Consider the following 21,223-nt stretch of genomic DNA (forward strand, 5'->3'; position numbering starts at 1 on the left):
TTTGACTTTTATAAAAATTTAATACAGCATTTATAAATCCAAGGTGTTTAGGATGGGGAAATATTTAAGTTAAAATCAATCATCTATGTTATGTTTTATTAGTATTGTAAGTACAAAATTATCTTTCAAATATACATGAATTAACATAAAATTAGACTTCCTTTTATAGTTTAAGACGATATTTTGGATCTACTCCAATTACACTTTTATTAACTAACGGAAGCTTTCACTTTAGGAACCCTAGACATTTTGAGTAGTTGTAGCGGGTTGTAGCGGCGGCGGGGCGCCGACATGAGCTGCCGCTGGAGCGCCGCGACGGGCGCGCGGTACGGCAGCGCGGCCCCGGCCGGCAGCGCCGCCCCCGCGCGCAGCTCGGGCGCCCAGTCCGCGTACAGCAGCGTGTCGGCCGCCGCCAGCCGCCCCGCCGCCGCCGGCGTCACCACGTAGCACAGCCCCTTCTCCAAGTCTATCCCGCGAACTAGCCCTGTGAGTGATACAACTATTACTCTACTTATCTTTAATCGGCACTTTATTGCCTCTATGTATCTGATAACGGAATTATTTATGACTTAACATTACTGAAAGGAAATTTTCAACTAAAATTGGTTGCGTGCCAAAAGTTAAAATGCTGAGTCGAGTTAGAATTCTTTATCGCACATGTATCTGCGCCGCCAGTCATTGATAAACAGTAATTATTTTGAACAAGTTTTTGGCACTCGTTCGTTCGCGCGCATCATAACTGCGGCATATGACCTAGTTACTTTTGATCGTGCAACCCTCTATAATTTTATTTTTACACCTGAAATATTATGACGTCACATAGGCAAATTACTCAGTCCAAATGTTGTCATTACGTGAGTCACTGCAATGAGGAAACACCAACATTACAGATTTAGTAATTCATTGATAAATTGTGACGTTGTCTATGAAAAGGGACCTTATTGTCGATGGCGCTTACACCATTATTAAAGATGCTACGATATAAATATGCCGCGCGACGCTGTGCGGCGTAAGCGCCATCGACAATGAGGTCCCTTTTCATAGATAATGCTCCAATTATGTTTGTCGAAGCTATTTTCAGAGGCTCTAAAATTCTCGTTAAACGTTAATGACTAAGTAATCCTAAAATATTAAATGAGCTAGATTTTAAATAAACATGAAATCTGTATCTGTACATATTTGTACTTAGTATTAGTTTGCTCAACCCTTCAGGGTTCTTTCTATCAAAGGGTCAACTTTACTCCCGTCTATTTACTACCCTTAACATTGATTATAATCATCATGCATCCTCAAAAAAATCTAGCAATTGTTTTGAGAAGATTCCCCCCTGGATTCCAAGTGCTTAGGCCATACCTGACACTGTTTTCAATAGTAATAGACTTTAAGGCCAATGTTGAGGGGCCCTAGGTCTCTAAATCCGGGCCTGCTTCTACGCAAACAAAATCGCAAGCAGAAGCTAGTTTAGGATATAAATATAGCTGAAACAAACCGTGTCCGTAGCACCGTAGCGGAGTGTCTCTGAGCGTGTATATCTTGCCGCCATCTCCCTCGTGTTTGCACAGCGCTACTATTTTACCGTTGATCACACGCGCAATGTTGTCTTCATTGATTCTAACATTCAACGCGATGTATAAGTTGCGTAGATCCACTCTGAAAACAATTATTAAGTGAAGTTTTAAACCTACAAGTTAAAATAATAAAAAATATATTAGTAAATAAATATTAGCCTGTCATTCCCACATTTTCAAAAACAAAACTTCTGGGTCTCTGCAGGTTAAAAGTCTGAACCCAACTAAAATATAGGGTGAGCCAGAAAAACTAATTTCATCCACCTCCTGCTATCAAAAGATTGTCTGAAAGAGATCACTTTAAAGCGATAAGTCCTCCTGATACCTACATTAGTTGTTAATTTTTTTCGACGGAAAAGTATTTTGGTGCCATAAAAATATGAATAATTGAATGTTACAATTAAAATTAAATGATGTCATCGGAGGAATTAGCTGCACAGTGGTGATAAGGGCGATGATTGCGTCCGCGATGAGCCGATGAGTCACGGCCGAGTCGGTCTTCATTCACATTCGTACCGGGAACTCGGTAGTAACGGGAAAAGGTGGGCACGAAATTTGTTTGTGTATACTACGTGTTTTTGCTATACGTTTTCAAGGTTGGCTTTTTGTTGACTATACTTTTTAATGTTGTGTCTATGTGTGGTGGGGACACTAAAAGCGATCGAGTTCGGTAAAAATTTGAACAAAACACGCTAAATATGTTTACCTAATTGATGAAGAGATTTGTGTACATGTATGGGAGAAAATAGTTCAAGGCATATTTTTATACACATTGCGCAACCCAAACGGCTTGGTGGATTCTTAAATATACGGAGTCGTTATAGTTTTGGATAAAAATACTTGTTCATCCAAACTAATTTATGTAAATGGCAAATAAACTATCTGTCTGTTACCTTTCGCGACTAAAATACTGGACCGATTTTGATGTTTCGCGTGACATTGACTAACATATTTTTGGAGGCCCAGGGGGGCTGGGGGGAGGGAGAGGAAACTTCGCGAGTGGAGGTACGAATATAATAAATCCGTACACGGCGGGAAGAAGTTCATAACTCGCGGGAAAAAATGGAAGAAATTTGAACCTTATGTAATTTAATTTAAAGTTCTAATTTCTTTAATAAAATATCTCGAGTTATCAACTTCCCGCCGTGTACCGTATCTAGTGCCTAATATCATAACTAAAACCAACTTACTCATACGGAACAACGCTCAGCAGGAAGTCATCACTGGCATTATTAGTCATCATGCTGCCAAAATAGGCCAAAAAGTTTAGGTATCTCTCCTCCTTAGGCGGCAGCGAGAAATTACCCTTAACACTATCAGCGTTTGACACTATTAGGGCATAATCCAACTCGCTCTGTAACTTAATTGGTTTGAAGAGATAGTTATACTGGTACTTATAATACAGTGATTTGACTGTATCAGAATCAAGGTAAGATGCGAATCTCTTTTTAGGGTTTTTAGAGTCAATTTGAAGTATGAATGTGGGTTGTAGAAGTATGGTCATTAGGGCCATGAACTGGAGGCCCAGGGCGTTGACCATGCCCATCGTGTTGACGATCCAGGGCAGGTCGCGGAAGCGCGGCTCGCCGTGGCAGTAGGCGATGAGCTGTTGCACGGCTGTCGCGTAGCGTCTCGGGTTATCCATTGTGCTAATGATACCGATGTTCAACATCCTGGAACAAAACGGTTTATAAACAACGTGTTGAATTACTGAGCACGTATTTACGTTACTTGGTTAAGTAAAATTAATTAAAACACAAATGTAATAATATCACATCGAATAGGGGAAGGGTCGGTAAACCGTGGCTATTTGGAGGTGTGGGTACAAATAATAGGTACCTACTTAGTTCTTAGACCGCTTAAATCAACATTTCTGGCTTTAGAAATTTTTAAAATAGGCAATGTCTACAGCGCTAAGTAATTTTTATTAACAAGTACGCTTTTGTCTCTCAACCAGAGTCGGATCATTAGGATTGGCCATTTTATGATATCCGGTCATTTCAACAGGGGGCAGAGATAGCGCTAGCTGTGCGCTAGCTACAATTGGCTATAACTATAATAATAATAATAATAGGCCTTTTCATCTGTGTCAGATGTTTTAAGCAGCATCCTGGTGACGACACTTGCGTTCGTGGCTGTATAGTCCTATGCGAGAGAGGATCCCACGTCCACACACGCGGCATGTGCGCGGTGTATGCTCCCCCAGATGGGCGGGGGTTGGAGGCCTGCTCGTGGCTATAACCATAAGGCTAATATAATTCCAACGCATAATCATTTATCGTTTCCGAGACTTGAACCCAGGACTGTAAGTTTATTAGGCAGATTCACTAGGACATAGATTACCTAAACCTAAGCAGACAGGCAAAAAACAAACAGATAAGCTACCCAAGGTGCCAAATCTTGAAATACGTCAGACTTATATTGACCGTAATCACCTTTTGTATTGTTTTCGAGGTCCCGATATTTCGACGCAGTTACATGCATCTTGTTCACGGGTAACTAACTGAAAATAGCGAGTGGGTGGGGGTCGATATAAGTCTAGTGAAACTAACCGTGAATCATTGAAAACTATTAGAATCTGTGCGGAAAGAGAAATCGTAGAATGTATGGGATGGCTCATACATTTTACGACTCTTCTCTTTCAGCAGAGACTACGAGTATACGCCATTATCGTTAATGTTTATAAGTTTTGGGAAAACTACACGTGCCATTATTGCCATTAATCATTATTCTATCTTGGTCAGCAGTTTGATGAATTTACTTCTGTCTAATCTTTTGCTATGACTAATCTCATGATACGAAAATAGGTACGAGTACAGATCAAAATGACTGCCTACATCATCACGTCAGCACAACACCGTTATGCGACATGTTTGTGTGAGGTTTTAATATAGGTACTGCCGGTTGACTGGCTAATACCTATGACGTTAAGCAAAATCTACGCAGGTCCCGATTAAATTTAGGAAAATGTTCAATCAAGCAGAAGAGCAACCAAAATAGCCGTTTGGGCGTTTCCGAGTGACTGAACGCCGTGTCGAGTACCCGGCAGTTGCGACCAGGCGTTTCACATGCGCGTTGCCCACACCTTCACAATCAGTGACAAACTCGTTTTTTGTCATCTCATTTGCGGTCAGTAAAAGTAGCTAAACGGGTGAGGTGTTCAAATTCAAAATGATCAACTGAACACAACCTTACTGTTTAGAGAATAAGAGCGTGTGTTGTGTATTTTTAATACATCAACCGCTTAGCCACTTGCTGCTGCTGACTGTACCCTCTGCAGCAGTATGTTAATGTTGTATTTCTAATTAAGGTACGATTTTCAAGCTTAAAAGAGTTTAGTTTTAGTCCAAACTTCAAGACACTTTCACAATTTGCACCTGAAGTAGGTAAGTGGTTGGGCTGTACTACAATCAATATGAAAGACGCTAGAGACCTCATACTATTGTTACTGTGACAAGGTACAAAATGGGTCATAAATTAAAACTTTCGACTGTACCTACAATGGCTGTGGTCCTTTGTAAGTGGGAAACAGCTCCCAACAAACGTGAAAACTAGATGTATGTAGTTTCGGGCTCCATGGAGCCCTACAGCTATGAATCTCCGCTCTAAATGGAGTCCAGTAACTAAGCAATCCATACCAATACAAAACAGAAAAATACCAAAAGCAAAATAAGCAACTAACCTTTCGGGTGTCTTCAAGTGCGTGAATGCCGGTCCAAGCAGTGGCTCCTCCACCACAGTAGCTGACACTGAGCCAGCTGGCGTGAACTCGCTCTGCCCCGGGTCCAGGTCCAGCACCAGCGCGGGCCCGCGCGCCAGCATTCTGTTCACGTAGTAGCGGAGGAACGAGCTCTTCCCCGAGCCTTTACCGCCGCATACAATTCCCCTGCTTTGGTGCTCTGAAAGAGTTTGCAAACATATATTTAAACTGTTTAAAGTAGTAGGTTGTATATGCTAATGTGTAAAAGTGCATTCCCATTGGTAAGGTGTAATTTCATGTGGCCAATTTAGGAGCTACATTTGTTTTGCAATGTTTATTGTTCAAGAGTTCCCCACGAAAATCAAGATGAAGATGACTGGACAGTAAATTAATTAAACAAACTAATTTTTGTGTCTGGGGTATAAATGGCTTAGTACTTTGTAGTCTAGATCTAAGCTAACTTTGCACTGACTTGGAGTGTCAATATAAATGTTAGTTTTTCATAGAAAACATTGCAAATGGCATGCAGAGTTAGCTTGGTTGGACTCGAGTATTTAGTGTTGCAGTTCAAGTACAACTTCTTAACCTTAACACTAATTATGTAATTTATGTATGTACACAAATTTATGGCACAGGATAGGCAGTACAAAGGCGAACTTATCCCTTTATTTCCTAATTACTTATAGTATATTGCCATTCCATTTTTAAATAACATTAAACAAAATCCAAATCTTACTATATCCATGTTGCAAAGCTTGGCTCCAACAAGGATTCTCTTCAAAACTCTTCCAAGGTTTCATAAGGTACAGTGAGCATCCCAAAAAGTCCGATGCTTTTCTGAAGCAGCCATCAACATTCTTATTAGTCTTGGAGAACAGATCTGTTATGGTGCAGCTGTTCTCTACAAACCGAGCTACTCTATCATGCAACGGTTGCAATTGTACAACACTATCACGGGGACCGAGGGTGGTCACAACTTCTTCAGCAGCCGCCACGGACAGACCGGATCCTGTCAGCTTTCCAAATAACCCGTAATAGCCCTTATCATGATCTAGTGTCCGTAAGTATTGAGAGCAATTGTAATTTGGTGCGTAAACCCTGTAAGTCTTATCTTGTAGAGTGTAGCCACCAATTTCTACTGAACCTCCCAGTGACGTGACTTTGACTTTTCCATGAATGTATATTTCAGCAGGATGCTTAAGGATTAGTATACAGCAATTTTTTCCATAGAATATATTTACAGGATTGACATAGTTGGTGTCAACGGACTCTGTTGATATCTCTCTTTGGAAGGTTTCCTCAGATGGTATGGTATCGTCATAAGCAAATGAGCTCTCGTCTACTGGCACGTCTGAACTGGACTCTAAGTCCATGACTTCTGGGTCATCAAGTGCACTTCCCAATTCCGGGAGTAAACTGTCATTTGCATCATTCACACTCTCATCATCCAACGTTGGGAATATACCAGACTTGTTAGTCGCAAACACATTCTGGGCTTCAGATGGCAAGTTTCTAAAGGTTGGATATGTGTAGTCTCCGAGTACATCACTGAGAGTTTGATGGGGCATGTTGATTGCAGTTATAGAAACAAATGAAGGTGATGCAGTATTTGAGTAATCAACAGTGTCTTCAGAATGTCTCTCTAATCCTTTATCAGAATGCAACTCCTCACTTGAGTCACTTTCCATCTGAATAGATTCTGGTATTTGACTTATATTCCCCTTTTTTTCCTTTTTGGAAACTTTAGGGTTGTCTCTCAGTTTTAATTTTTCTAAAATTTTTGAGGCCAAGCTGCCATCGGGATCAAATGGTTCACTAGCGCTGGACTCAACTTCCGAGGCGGAATCTACAGAAGTGCTAGTCATTGAGAAATTATCATCACTCTCATTGCCTTCATTAATAGATATAGAGCCTTCAGAGAGACTTTCGATGTCTTCGTTTATATCAGAAAGAGACACATCACTGGTCTTTGGCAAACTACCATTCTCCTCTAAGCTACTGTCTAGATTTGAAGATTTATGTGATTGACCATCTACAGAATCATCTAAACTGACAATTGCAGTATCTCTTACGCTTCCGGGTCCTATAAAAGAAATCCTTTGCCGTGTGCTGTTTCCCTCGCTGCTGGACGCGGTCAATTCGAGATCGGAAAATCCACTAACAGATGTGGAATCATCTTCCTTTTCAACATTAGCCGCGTCTCGGATGAGTCTATTATCGTTTTGTTTGTACCCGTACAGCATTTGCTTTAGTTGTTTCTTCATATTGTCGTCGGTGTTGTGATTCCGTTTTACAACATGCGCTTGTTCGAAAAACTCCATACCTGCAAAGCAATCAGTTAAAGCAAAATAGTTCAAATACCATCATGTTTATAGAAAATAATTGAGTCTTACAAATCTATTAGCTTTTTTCACTTCTTATTGAACATTCTTTTACACTAAAATGGAAATAACTATATCAGACATCAGTTCTACTAACTTAAAATAAACGCGGTCAGCGCCGTCGGTGGTATTATGACTTTTTTGACAAGACAATGTCAATAAAAGTAACTTACGGTCCAACTTGTACTTTTGACTTCATCTACTACTACTACCAAATTTTTACATTTAGAAAAGTTCAACTTGGACCTTAATTCAAACTATAGTGTGTCAAAGGTCTGTTTGATTTCAAACATAGACAGAGAGAATCATATTATCTTTGTCTTACACTAGTACTAGCACCCAAAAGAAAAGGATGAGTATAGTTTTTTTTTGTTTCTATTTACTGACAGGATTTGGTTGACCCAGTATATTTGGGACAACACTAAACCCGCTCATGTTTAACTATAATAGAATGACATCTACCGGTGAGTAGCGTAACTACGTGAAAATAAATTAAACTATGAACTCCAAAGAACAGCCAAAAGGTGGCGCTGTAACTTCACGTTAGTGCATCTCATTCTCTCACTGCAAAATGAGAGACGAAAATACACATTGAATTGAACAGATGAATACCACTAGACTACTAGAGATGCAACGGATAGTTGTTTGGCCGGATACCGGCCTGACCATCGGTATCCGGCCGAATAGTAACCGAATATACATTGCATCTCTACATACTTACCACCCTAGATGATTTCATCCATTTCATGGCGTCTTGAGTTTTTTTTAATATACATTTTGTAAATGCTAGGGTTTTTACCATATAAACATTACAGTCGAGAAAGGAAACCACCATACATTTTTTAAAGACGTATATTTTTACATAACCAATACTCCTGCTCCTGACATTGCGAGAGATAAATACATTCCATGATTCGTATTCACATACAATACAGTCCATACGAATGTTATACTACGTGCCGGATACCGGCCTGACCATCGGTATCCGGCCGAATAGTAACCGAATATACATTGCATCTCTACATACTTACCACCCTAGATGATTTCATCCATTTCATGGCGTCTGAGTTTTTTTTAATATACATTTTGTAAATGCTAGGGTTTTTACCATATAAACATTACAGTCGAGAAAGGAAACCACCATACATTTTTTAAAGACGTATATTTTTACATAACCAATACTCCTGCTCCTGACATTGCGAGAGATAAATACATTCCATGATTCGTATTCACATACAATACAGTCCATACGAATGTTATACTACGTGGGCTGCTGACGGAAGCATTGGGCGTCAATGCTTCCGTTGGCGGCCGCTAGCCCGCGGTTGTGCTGCGAGCCAGCCGATTCCTTGTACCGCAGTACAACCACGGGTTATAAATAATATGCTAGTTTAAGACGAAGTGAAGGTAGCCAGGAAATCGGTGACGATCTTCTTGAGCTGGGTGTCGGACTCGGGCGTGATCTGGCCGTCCTTGGCGATGGTGGCCAGGAGTGCCTGGTGGCTGGTCTTGATGTGGGCGGTGAACTCCTTCTCGAAGGCGGTGATCTTTGCGGGGTCCAGCTTGTCCAAGTGGCCGCGGACACCGCAGTAGATGATGGCGACCTGAGATACACAAGCGATTTGTTATTTACGTAATGATTCTAGATGAAGTCCCGTTTATTACTGTGAAGAGACTATGAATGTGAATTAGTCTGTGGGCTAGTTTTACAGAAACTTTTTACAACAAGTGGAAGTCTCCGAGGGCCTACCGCGAAAAACTCTTAATATCAAGAACAAATTACCAAACAGGTAAAAAACAAATGGCATTAAGGTCTTTTCCAAGCGGAAACTGATCTTTATAAATTTAATAACGCATTTTGATCAGTTCCTTCAATTCCCTCACAGATTCCTTTAGGCCGCAGACTGGATGCACGCGACGAGCGGCTCGACGGGCCGCCGCTGTCGTCCACAACATGTTCATTCAAATCTATACATTTTGGTCGGAACCAGGCGGCGTGAGCGGTGGTCGCGTCCAATCTGGGGCCTAATTGAATTTCATTTCTAACAAAATAGGGATCATTTCCAAAAATCTAAGTTGTGAGAAATTATAGTTGAAATAGAAGATTACCTGCTCCTCAATAGCCATGGGCACGTACTGGCCCTGCTTGAGCAGCTCGGTGAGACGCATGCCGCGGTTCAGCAGCTGCTGGGTGGCGGCGTCCAAGTCGGAGCCGAACTGGGCGAAGGCGGCCACCTCACGGTACTGAGCCAACTCCAGCTTCATGGAGCCGGCCACCTGAGAAGGAAATACGATAAAATATATTATGTTTATTTGCAAAAATGTAGTGATGAACATAGGTGGACAGTAATTTTGGATGAAATAGGCTTAGCTTTCTGCTGGAAACTTCACTGGACAATTTGACATACTGATCGGCTAATGATTGCGTGACTAACGACTTGGCCACGAAATTCGCGTGCACGCTCAACGTTTGGTTAAAACAAATGTATGGCAGTCGGCGTTAGCGTCGAGCGTACGTTCCGTGACCCTAGGGTAAGGCATAGCTTGTCAAGTTCTACTAAGCACGAAGCATTATATTGACAATTTGATTAAGGCTCAAGGACCAAAAGATATTACATTACACGCTGGCAGTTTAACCAGCAAAATTTCAATAACCAGTTTGCTACTGTATCAGATATCAGCTACCTACTTTAATCCTTTATTTGACATTGGAATTTCATGTGGTTCAAGAAGGAATTGAGGTGAACAGTTTAAACTGATCACAACCATTGTTTTGTGACTTCATAATATTTTAGAATAAGAATTAAAAAAAAGAACAAGCATCTGTTATTTTGTAAAAAAGTGAATGGGCGTTTTCTAAAATAAATATTGAAAACCCGATTCTCCCAGATCCTGGTGTTTTTGGGTTCTTTCAACTCAGAATCACTAGCATATTCAATCCTGATGATAAAAAAAATTGTCCCAAAATTTTGTATGAAAATTGTACATTCCACTACGTCACGTTACATACAAGTGAACATTTTTCTCATACTAAAAACGTGACGTAATGGAATGGACATTTTGGGACATCTTTTTTTAATGGTAGGATGGAGAGTGCTGTCGATTCTGAGTAGAATGAGCCCAAGAATGTCCAGATTTGAAAGAATCGGATTTTCGATATTTATTTTAGAAAAAGCCCGAATCCAACATGAGTGACATACAGCAGTGTGTCTAGTTCAGGGATGTTGCGAACATCCGCATCCGCAACCGCGGAACATCCGCATTATTTTCAACATCCGCATCCGCATAAAATCGATGCGGAGCTTATGCGGATGCGGATGTCGAACAAGTCGGTACAGGAACGTCTTAGCGGCGGCGTAAGTGCTAGGTAATTTCGTCATTACCTATAACGAAATCGTCTAGATCCAGAAAAGTCGGCGAAGTTACTGTTTATTAAATATAACGCACCTATATTATTGCTCAAATACTAAACGTTTGGTTTTTTTTAATAAAAAAATACTAAAAATGTAATATTTGACGTTTTCTAAGTACCTAATCTTGACATCCGCATCCGCGGATGTGAGCCTTTAAAAATCCGCATCAGCGGATGTCAAAAAATCTGCATCCGCAACATCCCTGGTCTAGTTATCTCACCTGCTTCATGGCCTTGGTCTGGGCGGCGGACCCGACGCGGGACACGGACAGACCGACGTTGATGGCGGGCCGGATGCCCTTGTAGAAGAGCTCGGTCTCCAGGAAGATCTGGCCGTCCGTGATGGAGATCACGTTGGTGGGAATGTACGCGGACACGTCTCCGGCCTGGGTCTCGATCACGGGCAGGGCGGTCAGGGAGCCGCCGCCCATCTTGTCGGACCTGACAAAATAATAATATATATTGGGTGTTTTCTCAAATTCAGATATTTAGAACAAAGTTTGCTGCCCTTTAAACGCCCATAGCAGAAAAATTGGCCTGTTTAATAATAGGGCGTAAGGGCCATCTTTTGCCTTGTCTGCATGTTTTTTTTTGTTTTATCGTGTCAGATGCATGGGGCCTTCCTCAAGCCTGCAGTAGGCCGATTTTTTATAAAATTTCAGGCATAACTTGTGTCAACTGGTCTACTTACATCTTAGCGGCACGCTCGAGCAGGCGGGAGTGGAGGTAGAACACATCACCGGGGTAGGCCTCACGACCCGGGGGACGACGCAGCAGCAGGGACATCTGCATGACAACACTCACATTAGCTTCGTTACAATTACTACCAGAACTAATAAAAAGTTGTAAAACATGTTTATTTACTTATTTATTTAAACTTTATTCCACAAAATATATACAACAATGTACAAATGGCGGACTTAATGCCAAATGGCATGTTGTGCTTGAGGAATTCCAGTGTTTTGTTGAAAATCCCGTAGCTTAGGTATAGTACTTAAGTTTCCTTTTAGTTTCTGGGCAGAAACTGTACACATACGTTTTAATTCGAAACATCATGCTTTTTAGACTTAACTCTGGTGCAAATTACAATTTGAACCTAATCCCACTAAAGATCGGTTTTCCTAGGATAGCGGTGCCGTCATATAGCGGCCGTCTCCATACTAAATAATACGGCTAAATATGGATGTCGTAGTATTTGTATGGAGACGGCCGCTATATGACGGCACCGCTATCGGAGGAAACCAAAGCTTAAGCACTTTTTTTCTAACCAACTGTGGACTTTAGCATCCTTGAAATATAAGACGCAGCTTGAATTATTGAGCTGACTATATGTCTGTGCTCATAGACTAGGAATCCTCTAGACGGAGTTTAGAGCAATTCTTTCATGAAACCGATGCTGCCAAAAATACGGGGGTGCGGGGGGACGAGGTGAGCGAATCCCGTGCCGTGATTGGTCCGTTCAAAGACACGGATCAATCACGGCACGGGATTGACTCGAAGATGGAGTAAAACTACCGTATAAGTGGCAGAGGGGGTAGCGTTACTATGCTCAGTCTATAGGATGTCTTGTCTGTGTCTGTGCTGGAGTCAGTTTTTGGAAATGGGGCCCCATACATGCCACGAGTCTTCTGTTTCCGCCCTTTAGACGCATAAAACCACAAACGCGAATCACCAACTCTACGCAAAAAACCACTTAAGCGAAACACCAATTACGCAAAACACCAACTACGCATAACGCCAACATGAAATTACGCAAAACACAAATCACGCTAAATACCATGTATGCGGAATACCACCTATCACAGTACGCGAAATGCCAACTAACACGATACGCGAAATACCAACTAGATGCATGTCCGCCTTGCCGTCTGTAGACTACAGTTTCAAAATAAGTCGGCCGTTTTGGAAACCATAGGTTCGAAATCTTATGTATTAAAACTATTTATAGTTATAGCTTTGACATTCAAAGTCACATGAAATAAGAACTTCACTTCCTTATAAAATGAAACCTCTTTAGATAACGAATGGCTGTTGTCACTGACTTAATATAAAAGAAATAGACACACAAAGCAGAACAAAAACGTCAAGAAATGTGGATCCCAATGACGTTTCGCACCATTTGCATTGATGATAAAAACGCTTACGTAAATTTTGAGTCAAGATAAATGTTTCGTACAGAAAAGAGCTTAATGTCGTAAGCATTAAGTGTCAAATTTGCATACATAAGTAACAACACTGTTAAAAAATTTAGTCCGATGGCACTAAACGTAACGTATTTACGTCAAGCAACGTCAAACGAGAATAATGAACGAATGGAGTCACTTTGGTACACTTGAATAGGTATTACTGTACAGAAAAACCAATTGAAGTAATAAATAAAACAAATTTAATTTAATCGCGAGTTTAAATAAAATTAATTCGTGGTTCAAATTCAAACAAATTAAGTTTTTAATAAGTAAGTATACGTCTTTTTAAATACTAATTTCCTTGAAATAAATTCAACTTATTAAATAAAATAACTGTGTATTTTAGATCTACATTTACTCATCGCACGGGTGCACGGGGACATTTAGGTACGATTGGATTTTTTTTATAAAGTCCATACTTTATAAAAAAAATCGGGTTGTTCCCACTAGTTACCACCAAGTTGATATCAGTGGTAACTACTAGGATTTTTTCTTCCCCACCTTTTACCACTGGTAACTACTGGGAAAAATAATTCCCACTAGTTACCAACAAAGCGAGTTGGTGGAAATAACCCAAAAAAATCCTGTGGTTGTCACTGTGTTCAGGCAGGTTTAGCATTTACAGTTAGTCGATATAAGCCCTTCTTGGTTGTCGGAAACAGGGAAATGGGCCGATCACACAAGTGCCGTTTTGCTTTGTTTAAAACTGCATCACCCCTATCTCTTGCTATAATTAAATAGCAGTCCACTTTGCACGTCGCATAGGTTTACTTGGAAATCTTGAATTTAAACATAATATACATAGAACGAATTTCATATAAAAATAAAAATAAATATTGACCTCACATCGACTCATTAGATTTTTGTTCCTTGACATCCCTTCTTTGGTACTAACAAATTAATTTATTCAAAACCATAAAATTACCACCAGATTACATAAATTATGTAATGCTATCCAAAGAACTAACCGAAAGAAATACATTCCATCCCTTTTCCTTGTTTTATCATTGTTATTTTTACATATTTTAACGGCACATTTCGTAATTGTTGACAACTTCACATTTGAGCGTTTCAAACAAGACTAAACGAAAAAGTAACGCGTGATCTGTTTCAACGTTACTTTTGTGGGGCCATTTTTTGCGGCTGATTGGGTATCCAGTTCTTTATTCTATATCAATGGCTGTTGTTGATGAAAGGTATTATAGGTCGTTTCTCAAAAAGTTGGCACCGCCACCTGTCAATAGGTTTATGTTAGAACTTTTTTTTCATTATGTATAATTTTTATATATAAAATTTTAACACATATTTAGAGAGACTTTTTACACAGAGGCCTAATACTTTGAAAAAGATTTAATAAATATTGATTACAAAAAAAAATATTGTAACTACGTTTATCCGCTAACCTGTCGTGTCCCAACGCGAGGTACTTATGTTCCGAGCTATGAAAACCACATAAATTATTGACGTAATTTAACGTCATTGCCGGATTTTATTAACATATATCCTTAACTTTTAAAGTATTACTATCGCATAACAATATTATGATTATATTTTAAGTTATTCGGCTTCAAAGTTTGTCCAAGGCAATTTTTGACATTCACCTGTCGCGTCACGTTCACGATGATTGTATAACCCTCACCGCACCTTTCCCGTCTTACTCCGCACGAGCCGAAGGCGTCAGTCATCAGCTATCTCCTGGTAGGACGAAGACGTGGTTATTGTGCTCCGCAAATAACCAAAACAGCGTGTGTCTATGTTGCATCGAACCTAAGTTCCAGTAGGTACTGTGAGGGTTCAGCATCAGCTCTATCTTGTGTACTGCTCTCCCAAGTGCTCATCAAGACGTGTCGAATGACCAAAACAGCGTGTGTCTATGTTGCACCAAACCTGAGTTCCACTAGGTACTGCGAGGGTTCAGCATCAGCTCTATCTTGGGTACTGCTCTTCCAAGTGCTCATCAAGACGTGTTGGATGACCAAAACAGCGTGTGTCTATGTTGCATCGAACCTAAGTTCCAGTAGGTACTGTGAGGGTTCAGCATCAGCTCTATCTTGGGTACTGCTCTCCCAAGTGCTCATCAAGACGTGTCGAATGACCAAAACAGCGTGTGTCTATGTTGCACCAAACATGAGTTCCACTAGGTACTGCCAGGGTGACAGCAAGTTTGAATGTTACTTATTCACAGAAACTTATTGTTAAATTGGGAATCGTATCGAAGGTGAGGTGGGTCAGAATCCAAAATTTTAACATACTATTGTAATCATCGTAGTATTGTAATCATTGTAATCATAAGGTCCCTTTTTATAGAAAATGACACATGTTTCGATTATTTTTAGAAGGCATTGAAAATGATATGATGGACAGGTGAATGACACTCAGTTCAGGTGAATGATGACAAGAAACCAGGTTAACGGCAACGGACACAGGTTACTGGAGCCTCTCGATAACCTGTCAATATTTTCAGTGGAATTTGTACTTATTTCTCGATAACCTGCTTCTACTATCGATAACCTGGGGACAAAATATCTTTCACCTGTCCTTGATGTCATTCACCTGAATTTTCAAACGCCTATATCTTCTAAACTAATTGAAGGAATTGCTTCCCTTCCACATTTTCTAATAGTTTAAGTTGCCTTTTAACGATCTCAATATAAAAAAATGCGAAAATGCATAATTTTTGAAAAACATAAATTTTAACCTGGCGGTGCCAACTTTTTGAGAAATGACCTATACTTTGATTGTAAATATTATATTTTACAAGTTCCAGTTGGTATTTCGCGTTTGTGGTATTGTAAGTGTTTGGTATATTGCGTAATAAATAAAATCGCCAAACACCACAACACGTCAGGTTGGTATTTCGCGTTTGTGGTATTATGCGTAGTTGGCGTTTTGCGTAATATTTTTTAGAAGTCCGCAAAATACCAAAAAACCTGGGATTGGTATTTCGCGTTTGTGGTTTTATGCGTCTAAAGGGTTTCCGCGCAGACACTAATGTTTTACCTGGCGGTATGCCACGGCCTGCTTGGACAGATCGTCGTAGATGATGAGTGCGTGCTTGCCGTTGTCGCGGAAGAACTCGCCCATGGCGCAGCCCGAGTAGGGCGCCAGGTACTGCAGGGGCGCGGCGTCGGAGGCCGTGGCCGACACGATGATGGTGTAGTTGATGGCACCTGCATACAACATATTTGTGTACTACTTTTCTCACTTTAAATCAACTTCTAAACTATAAACTAACTCTCAGCAACCTCAAACTCCCAGGTGTTTAAGATTTGTCATAGATTTTTTATATGTAACGCATGACATAACGTTGGGAGTTGACGGCATCAATTACTATTAGCAGGCATCGGAGTTTTTGTCGCATGGTAAGACTAATAGCAAGCTATGGAGTCGACATTTGCCATAAATGTAAACTCTTATTCATACTCATACTCATTTATTTAATTTATCTTAAAATGCCTTTAGAGCGGTCGGTCGTCTATATTATCTCAGTCGATTTATATAAAAAAATATTTTTCTATTACATTATGAATTCATAACTTCAACTATTTTAACATACAACTATACAAACTACATCGCTGCGAAAGACCTAATGTCATGTAGGTACTGACCGCTGATAAAATTGATTAGTATATTTGTCGTGTGTCAATCACTGGTGATTGCAAACGTAGTAGTTATTTATATCTGTATGTGGTAAATACGTTGAGGAATATTCCATAATTAATTATTATGCCTAACCCAGAAATAGCTGCAATTTTGGCATGGATAGAGCCATACAACGATTTACAATATGACTATGAAAAATCTGCTATAGTGTGCTTGAGTTGTGAAGTACAACTCGCCCAATTGAAACATACATTTATTGCAACAAATGAGGTTTAATAAATTAAACTTATATACGTAGTAACTATTTAGTAATCTGTTCTCATATTAAATAAAATTAATCATGAGTATGAGTATGAATAAGAGTTTACATTTATGGCAAATGTCGACTCCATAGCTTGCTATTAGTCTTACCATGCGACAAAAACTCCGATGCCTGACTATTAGTATGCTCCAAATTTATAATCCATTCAACTCTTGTTAATTGAATGGATTATAAATTTAGAGCCACCTATTGAGATTTCTCCAAAGAGCTAAAATGTCACTTTCATCAAGTAATGGAAGTATAAAAAAGGGTTGACCACACACATTATTTCAATGTCCACATACCATGGTGGTATTAGGCATCATCATGGTTTACATTTACATTATCTAAAAGGTCAGGGTTATGACCGTCATCATCTTCACTCTTCCATAACTTCCCTCTATTGCTCTTGCATTTTCGAGCGGAGGCAAAAAGACGAATATTGTGCCGTATCTTTTCTTACCAGCATCAGTCAACCGCTTGACAATCTGCGCGACGGTGGACCTCTTCTGTCCGATGGCGACGTAGATGCAGTACAGTTTCTTCTTCTCGTCCTCGCCCTTGTTGAAGCGCTGCTGGTTGATGATGGTGTCGATGGCCAGAGCGGTCTTGCCGGTCTGACGATCGCCGATGATCAGCTCGCGCTGCCCACGGCCGATGGGCACAAGGGAGTCTACGGCCTTGATGCCTGGAATTAATGGGTTGTTTTGTTAACGGCCAATGGGCACGAGGGAGTCTACGGCCTTGATGCCTGGAATTAAGGGGTAGTTTTGTTAGTAGTTTGCAATCTTTTTTATAAACAGGAATTTTGGACCATAAAAAATGAAGACTGTAAGTCATTCGAAGCACATGATAATGGCCTGTGTCTTGTGTAGAATTGAGGGCACTGGCACAGTTTGCTTGCATAGTTGCATTCATAACTATGTAGGATTGAAAATCAATAACTGCTGACCTATTTTAAATAGAATAGGTTAGTAGGTGTTGTATGTATTATGTAACATGACACCCTCAGATATTTGTTACTTCCCGTCTGCTGCTGCTAGTTAAGTTATATACTCTTAATTTTAGCCTTGTTATATGTATCTATCATTGCAATTGCAGCGCAATGTAATTTAGAATATTAGGGTTATTCCCACTAGTTACCACCAAGTTGTTACCAGTGGTAACTACTGGGATTTTTTTTTCCCACCTTTTACCACTATTAGTATTGAACTGTAACAAAATTTTGGTGGTAACTATGGGAAAAAAAAGTCCCACCTTTTACCAGTGATAACTACCATTAGCCTCTTATTATTAGGATTTGCGACGTTAACTGCTTTACAATAAAGTCTCATCTCTAAACTCCATATAATGGAGATAAGGAATTTACAACCTATCCGATCCCGCGACTCGAAAACTAATTTTGTCGTTGTCTCCCAGTATGGCTCACATTTGAGCCGTGGGAGTTGAAGTGGGAGGTTTTGAAAATCGTGGGAAATCTGGAAAATTTATTTACGGCTCATATTTGAGCCCTTGGGATATGACAGGGTGATTATGTTTAAAACTCACCAGTCTGCATAGGCTCGCGCACAGACACGCGGGGGATGATACCCGGGGCCTTGATGCCGACACGCTGGCGGGCCTTGGTGTCGATGGCGCCCTTGCCGTCGATGGCGTTGCCCAGCGCGTCCACGACGCGGCCGAGCAGCTGCTCGCCCACGGGCACGTCCACGATGGCGCCGGTACGCTTCACAATGTCGCCCTCCTTGATCAGCTTGTCGTTACCGAACACGACGACGCCCACGTTGTCCGGCTCCAAGTTGAGGGCCATACCCTGGGGATTGGTTGTTACTTTAATATATTGTCTCTCTGTGGTCGCTCCCTCATGTCTGAGGATCGTGGTCATCGGTGGATGTGGATGCTCCACACCTGGTTTTTATGATCTGCCTCTAACAGTGCCTGATCAATGACCGAGCAAAAGTTGGTTGAGGATGGGCCCCCTTTTAATTGATCAATTAAATATTGAAGAGGACGGTATTTTTTTAGGTATCGTCTTGGGTCATCCCATCCGTTTTTCGTCAAGTTCTTAAATTAGTCCTATTCTGCTTTCGTCACCCATTCTACATTGAAAGCCACCGACGATTGTGACAAATGTAGAATGGGTGACTTTTTTTATGTTGTATTTAACATAACTCTTACAAAAAAAAATATCCCATTTCTCCTGAGTATATGTAGAAAGTTCCCATGCTATATTAAGAGAAACTAATGAGAGCAAGATTGTGTGACAATTTATTTAGTAATTTCTCTGCTTTCATTCATTCATGATTGGTATGTCTGGAATGGATCTGGCACTTTACCAAGTTATTCCACTCCATTATCAAAAATCTTTAAAATATGTAAAAAGTAAAAGAATTAATTATGAAATGCTTATAATTAAATAACATTGTAATTTACCTAATTTAGGTATACCATCACAATTATTTAATACAGTTTACCTCAAAAACTTAGAAATAAAAAAATATTATGACATCTCATGGGCTGTAGCCCCTCCAACTGAACTATAGTTCTGCACCTGCAATTTGTCCAAGACCTATTCTTAACTCTCATATTTTATCCACCAGAGGCAGTCTTTATTTTCACTATGTTCTTTTGATGTATGTCTATTGTATGTGTGTTTATGAATAAAAACTATTCTACATATTTTAAAATATTCCCTTTCAATACAATTTAAAAAACATGTACATATACCAACCTTAAGACCTGAGGAGAATTCCACCATCTCCTCGGCCTGGATGTTCTTGAGGCCATACACACGGGCGATACCGTCACCGATGCTCAGCACACGGCCAGTCTCTTCCAAATCGGCCTGGAAAATTATTAAGTATTAACTTACTATTAAAATGTTTTTTATACAAATGAAAAGACAGCACAATATTATTAACAAGACACTAACTATTTTGTTAACCTTAATTCAAAGAATTAAGGTCTATATTCTATTGGTTACTGAAATTTATCTGTAGTTTATGACTATAACAGCACTTAGTAGTCTTAGTACAAAATCAGCTGATTGACTTTATATCAATGTCAATGCTGTATCTGACCTAACACTAGCAATAATATTGAAATTATATTTTTTTAAATCCACAATTCTCTAACTGAAATACAATAACTGACATTGAGAAAAACTTCTTATCTTAACCTCAACAGTTTATGTAATCACTCACCTTAGGTGCAGCACCGAGGATTCTCTCCTCCAGGATGGTGGAGATTTCGGCAGCCCGCTGCGTGCACGAGACATGGAGCTTGCGCGCCGCCACGGACACGGCGGGGACGGCGACCTTCGAGACCTGCCGCAGCCATAACCAAACTATCAATAATCAATTCACTCGTAAAACACTTCATATCACTGTTATACGGGTTACGGTTGTCCTTTTTAACGATCCACTAATTAGATATGCACTGTCCATTGACATTTCCAGTAAAATACCGACGTCCTGCAGTATCGCCCTCTGTTACATAACACGAATCATACGCGAAAATTAACATCATATTAGAAACAAATTGTGAATGATTTTGAGCAATATCACTACACTGATGAACTAAAACAGTAATTCCACTGAGATAGTAAGTTGCAAGTGGCAATTCATGTGATTTGCCAAGTTATATCGCTGGCTATCATATCACCGGTTAGGACACTAGGGTAGATCAAGACCTTGAATTTTATGTAACGTAAGACGCATACCTGTGTCGCGGCATTTGGGATACGCCTGGCCACCGAAGAGGCCAAACGAGCGGAGATCAGCGACATTTTTCACAAATTCTTATAACACTGGTGGAAGGAAGGGCCGTGTGGTTCTCCGCTCGTTTCTTCGTTGGTGCTAAGCCGGAAATGACATAATCGATCCTTGTCTGTGGTCTGTCGTTGAAAATGTAGGTCGTTAAGAAACCAACATACTTATCGCTTCTAAAGTAGTTTTTACGAAAATAAAATGTATATAAGTAATAATTCTGCACTTCTTACATTTTGTTAGGATTGTATTATTAAATCTAATTCACTAAACATAATTTAGACTGTATCTAAAAACTTTACAGT

General features: G+C 40.1%; 2 protein-coding genes across 3 annotated transcripts; both read right to left on the bottom strand.

Moving 5' to 3' along the window:
• Window positions 1-82: 82 nt before the first annotated feature.
• On the bottom strand, window positions 83-7,845 carry LOC134655015 (polynucleotide 5'-hydroxyl-kinase NOL9). Of its 2 annotated transcripts, none has more exons than XM_063510474.1 (6): window positions 7,747-7,845; window positions 6,005-7,591; window positions 5,251-5,467; window positions 2,759-3,241; window positions 1,490-1,650; window positions 83-484 (listed from the first exon to the last, which is right to left on the bottom strand). In XM_063510474.1, the coding sequence occupies exons 2-6, from the start codon at window positions 7,587-7,589 to the stop codon at window positions 210-212; spliced, it is 2,721 nt and encodes a 906-aa protein (XP_063366544.1). In that variant the 5' UTR covers window positions 7,590-7,591; window positions 7,747-7,845; the 3' UTR covers window positions 83-209. The 2 variants fall into 2 exon arrangements, with proteins under 2 accessions (XP_063366544.1, XP_063366543.1); XM_063510473.1 differs by having other exon boundaries at window positions 7,662-7,788.
• Window positions 7,846-8,779: 934 nt separating this feature from the next.
• Window positions 8,780-21,028, bottom strand: LOC134655017 (ATP synthase subunit alpha, mitochondrial). Its single transcript, XM_063510478.1, has 10 exons — window positions 20,873-21,028; window positions 20,355-20,477; window positions 19,883-19,996; window positions 18,700-18,964; window positions 17,615-17,839; window positions 16,248-16,417; window positions 11,753-11,847; window positions 11,283-11,502; window positions 9,759-9,926; window positions 8,780-9,253 (listed from the first exon to the last, which is right to left on the bottom strand). Exons 1-10 carry the CDS (start codon window positions 20,936-20,938, stop codon window positions 9,041-9,043), a joined length of 1,659 nt encoding a protein of 552 aa, XP_063366548.1. The 5' UTR covers window positions 20,939-21,028; the 3' UTR covers window positions 8,780-9,040.
• Window positions 21,029-21,223: the final 195 nt, after the last annotated feature.

Source organism: Cydia amplana, chromosome 16 (assembly GCF_948474715.1).
Source record: "Cydia amplana chromosome 16, ilCydAmpl1.1, whole genome shotgun sequence".
NCBI lineage: Eukaryota > Metazoa > Arthropoda > Insecta > Lepidoptera > Tortricidae > Cydia > Cydia amplana.

Coding starts and splice junctions, on each gene's coding strand:
- LOC134655015 (XM_063510474.1), bottom strand. CDS start 7,589: ATGGAGTTTTTCGAACAAGCGCATGTTGTAAAACGGAATCACAACACC. Junction 3,242..5,250: donor CACTTGAAGACACCCGAAAG/GTTAGTTGCTTA, acceptor GTTTTGTTCCAG/GATGTTGAACATCGGTATCA. Junction 485..1,489: donor GCTACGGTGCTACGGACACG/GTTTGTTTCAGC, acceptor TATCACTCACAG/GGCTAGTTCGCGGGATAGAC.
- LOC134655017 (XM_063510478.1), bottom strand. CDS start 20,938: ATGTCGCTGATCTCCGCTCGTTTGGCCTCTTCGGTGGCCAGGCGTATC. Junction 20,478..20,872: donor TCCCAAATGCCGCGACACAG/GTATGCGTCTTA, acceptor TGGCTGCGGCAG/GTCTCGAAGGTCGCCGTCCC. Junction 18,965..19,882: donor AATTCTCCTCAGGTCTTAAG/GTTGGTATATGT, acceptor ACCAATCCCCAG/GGTATGGCCCTCAACTTGGA.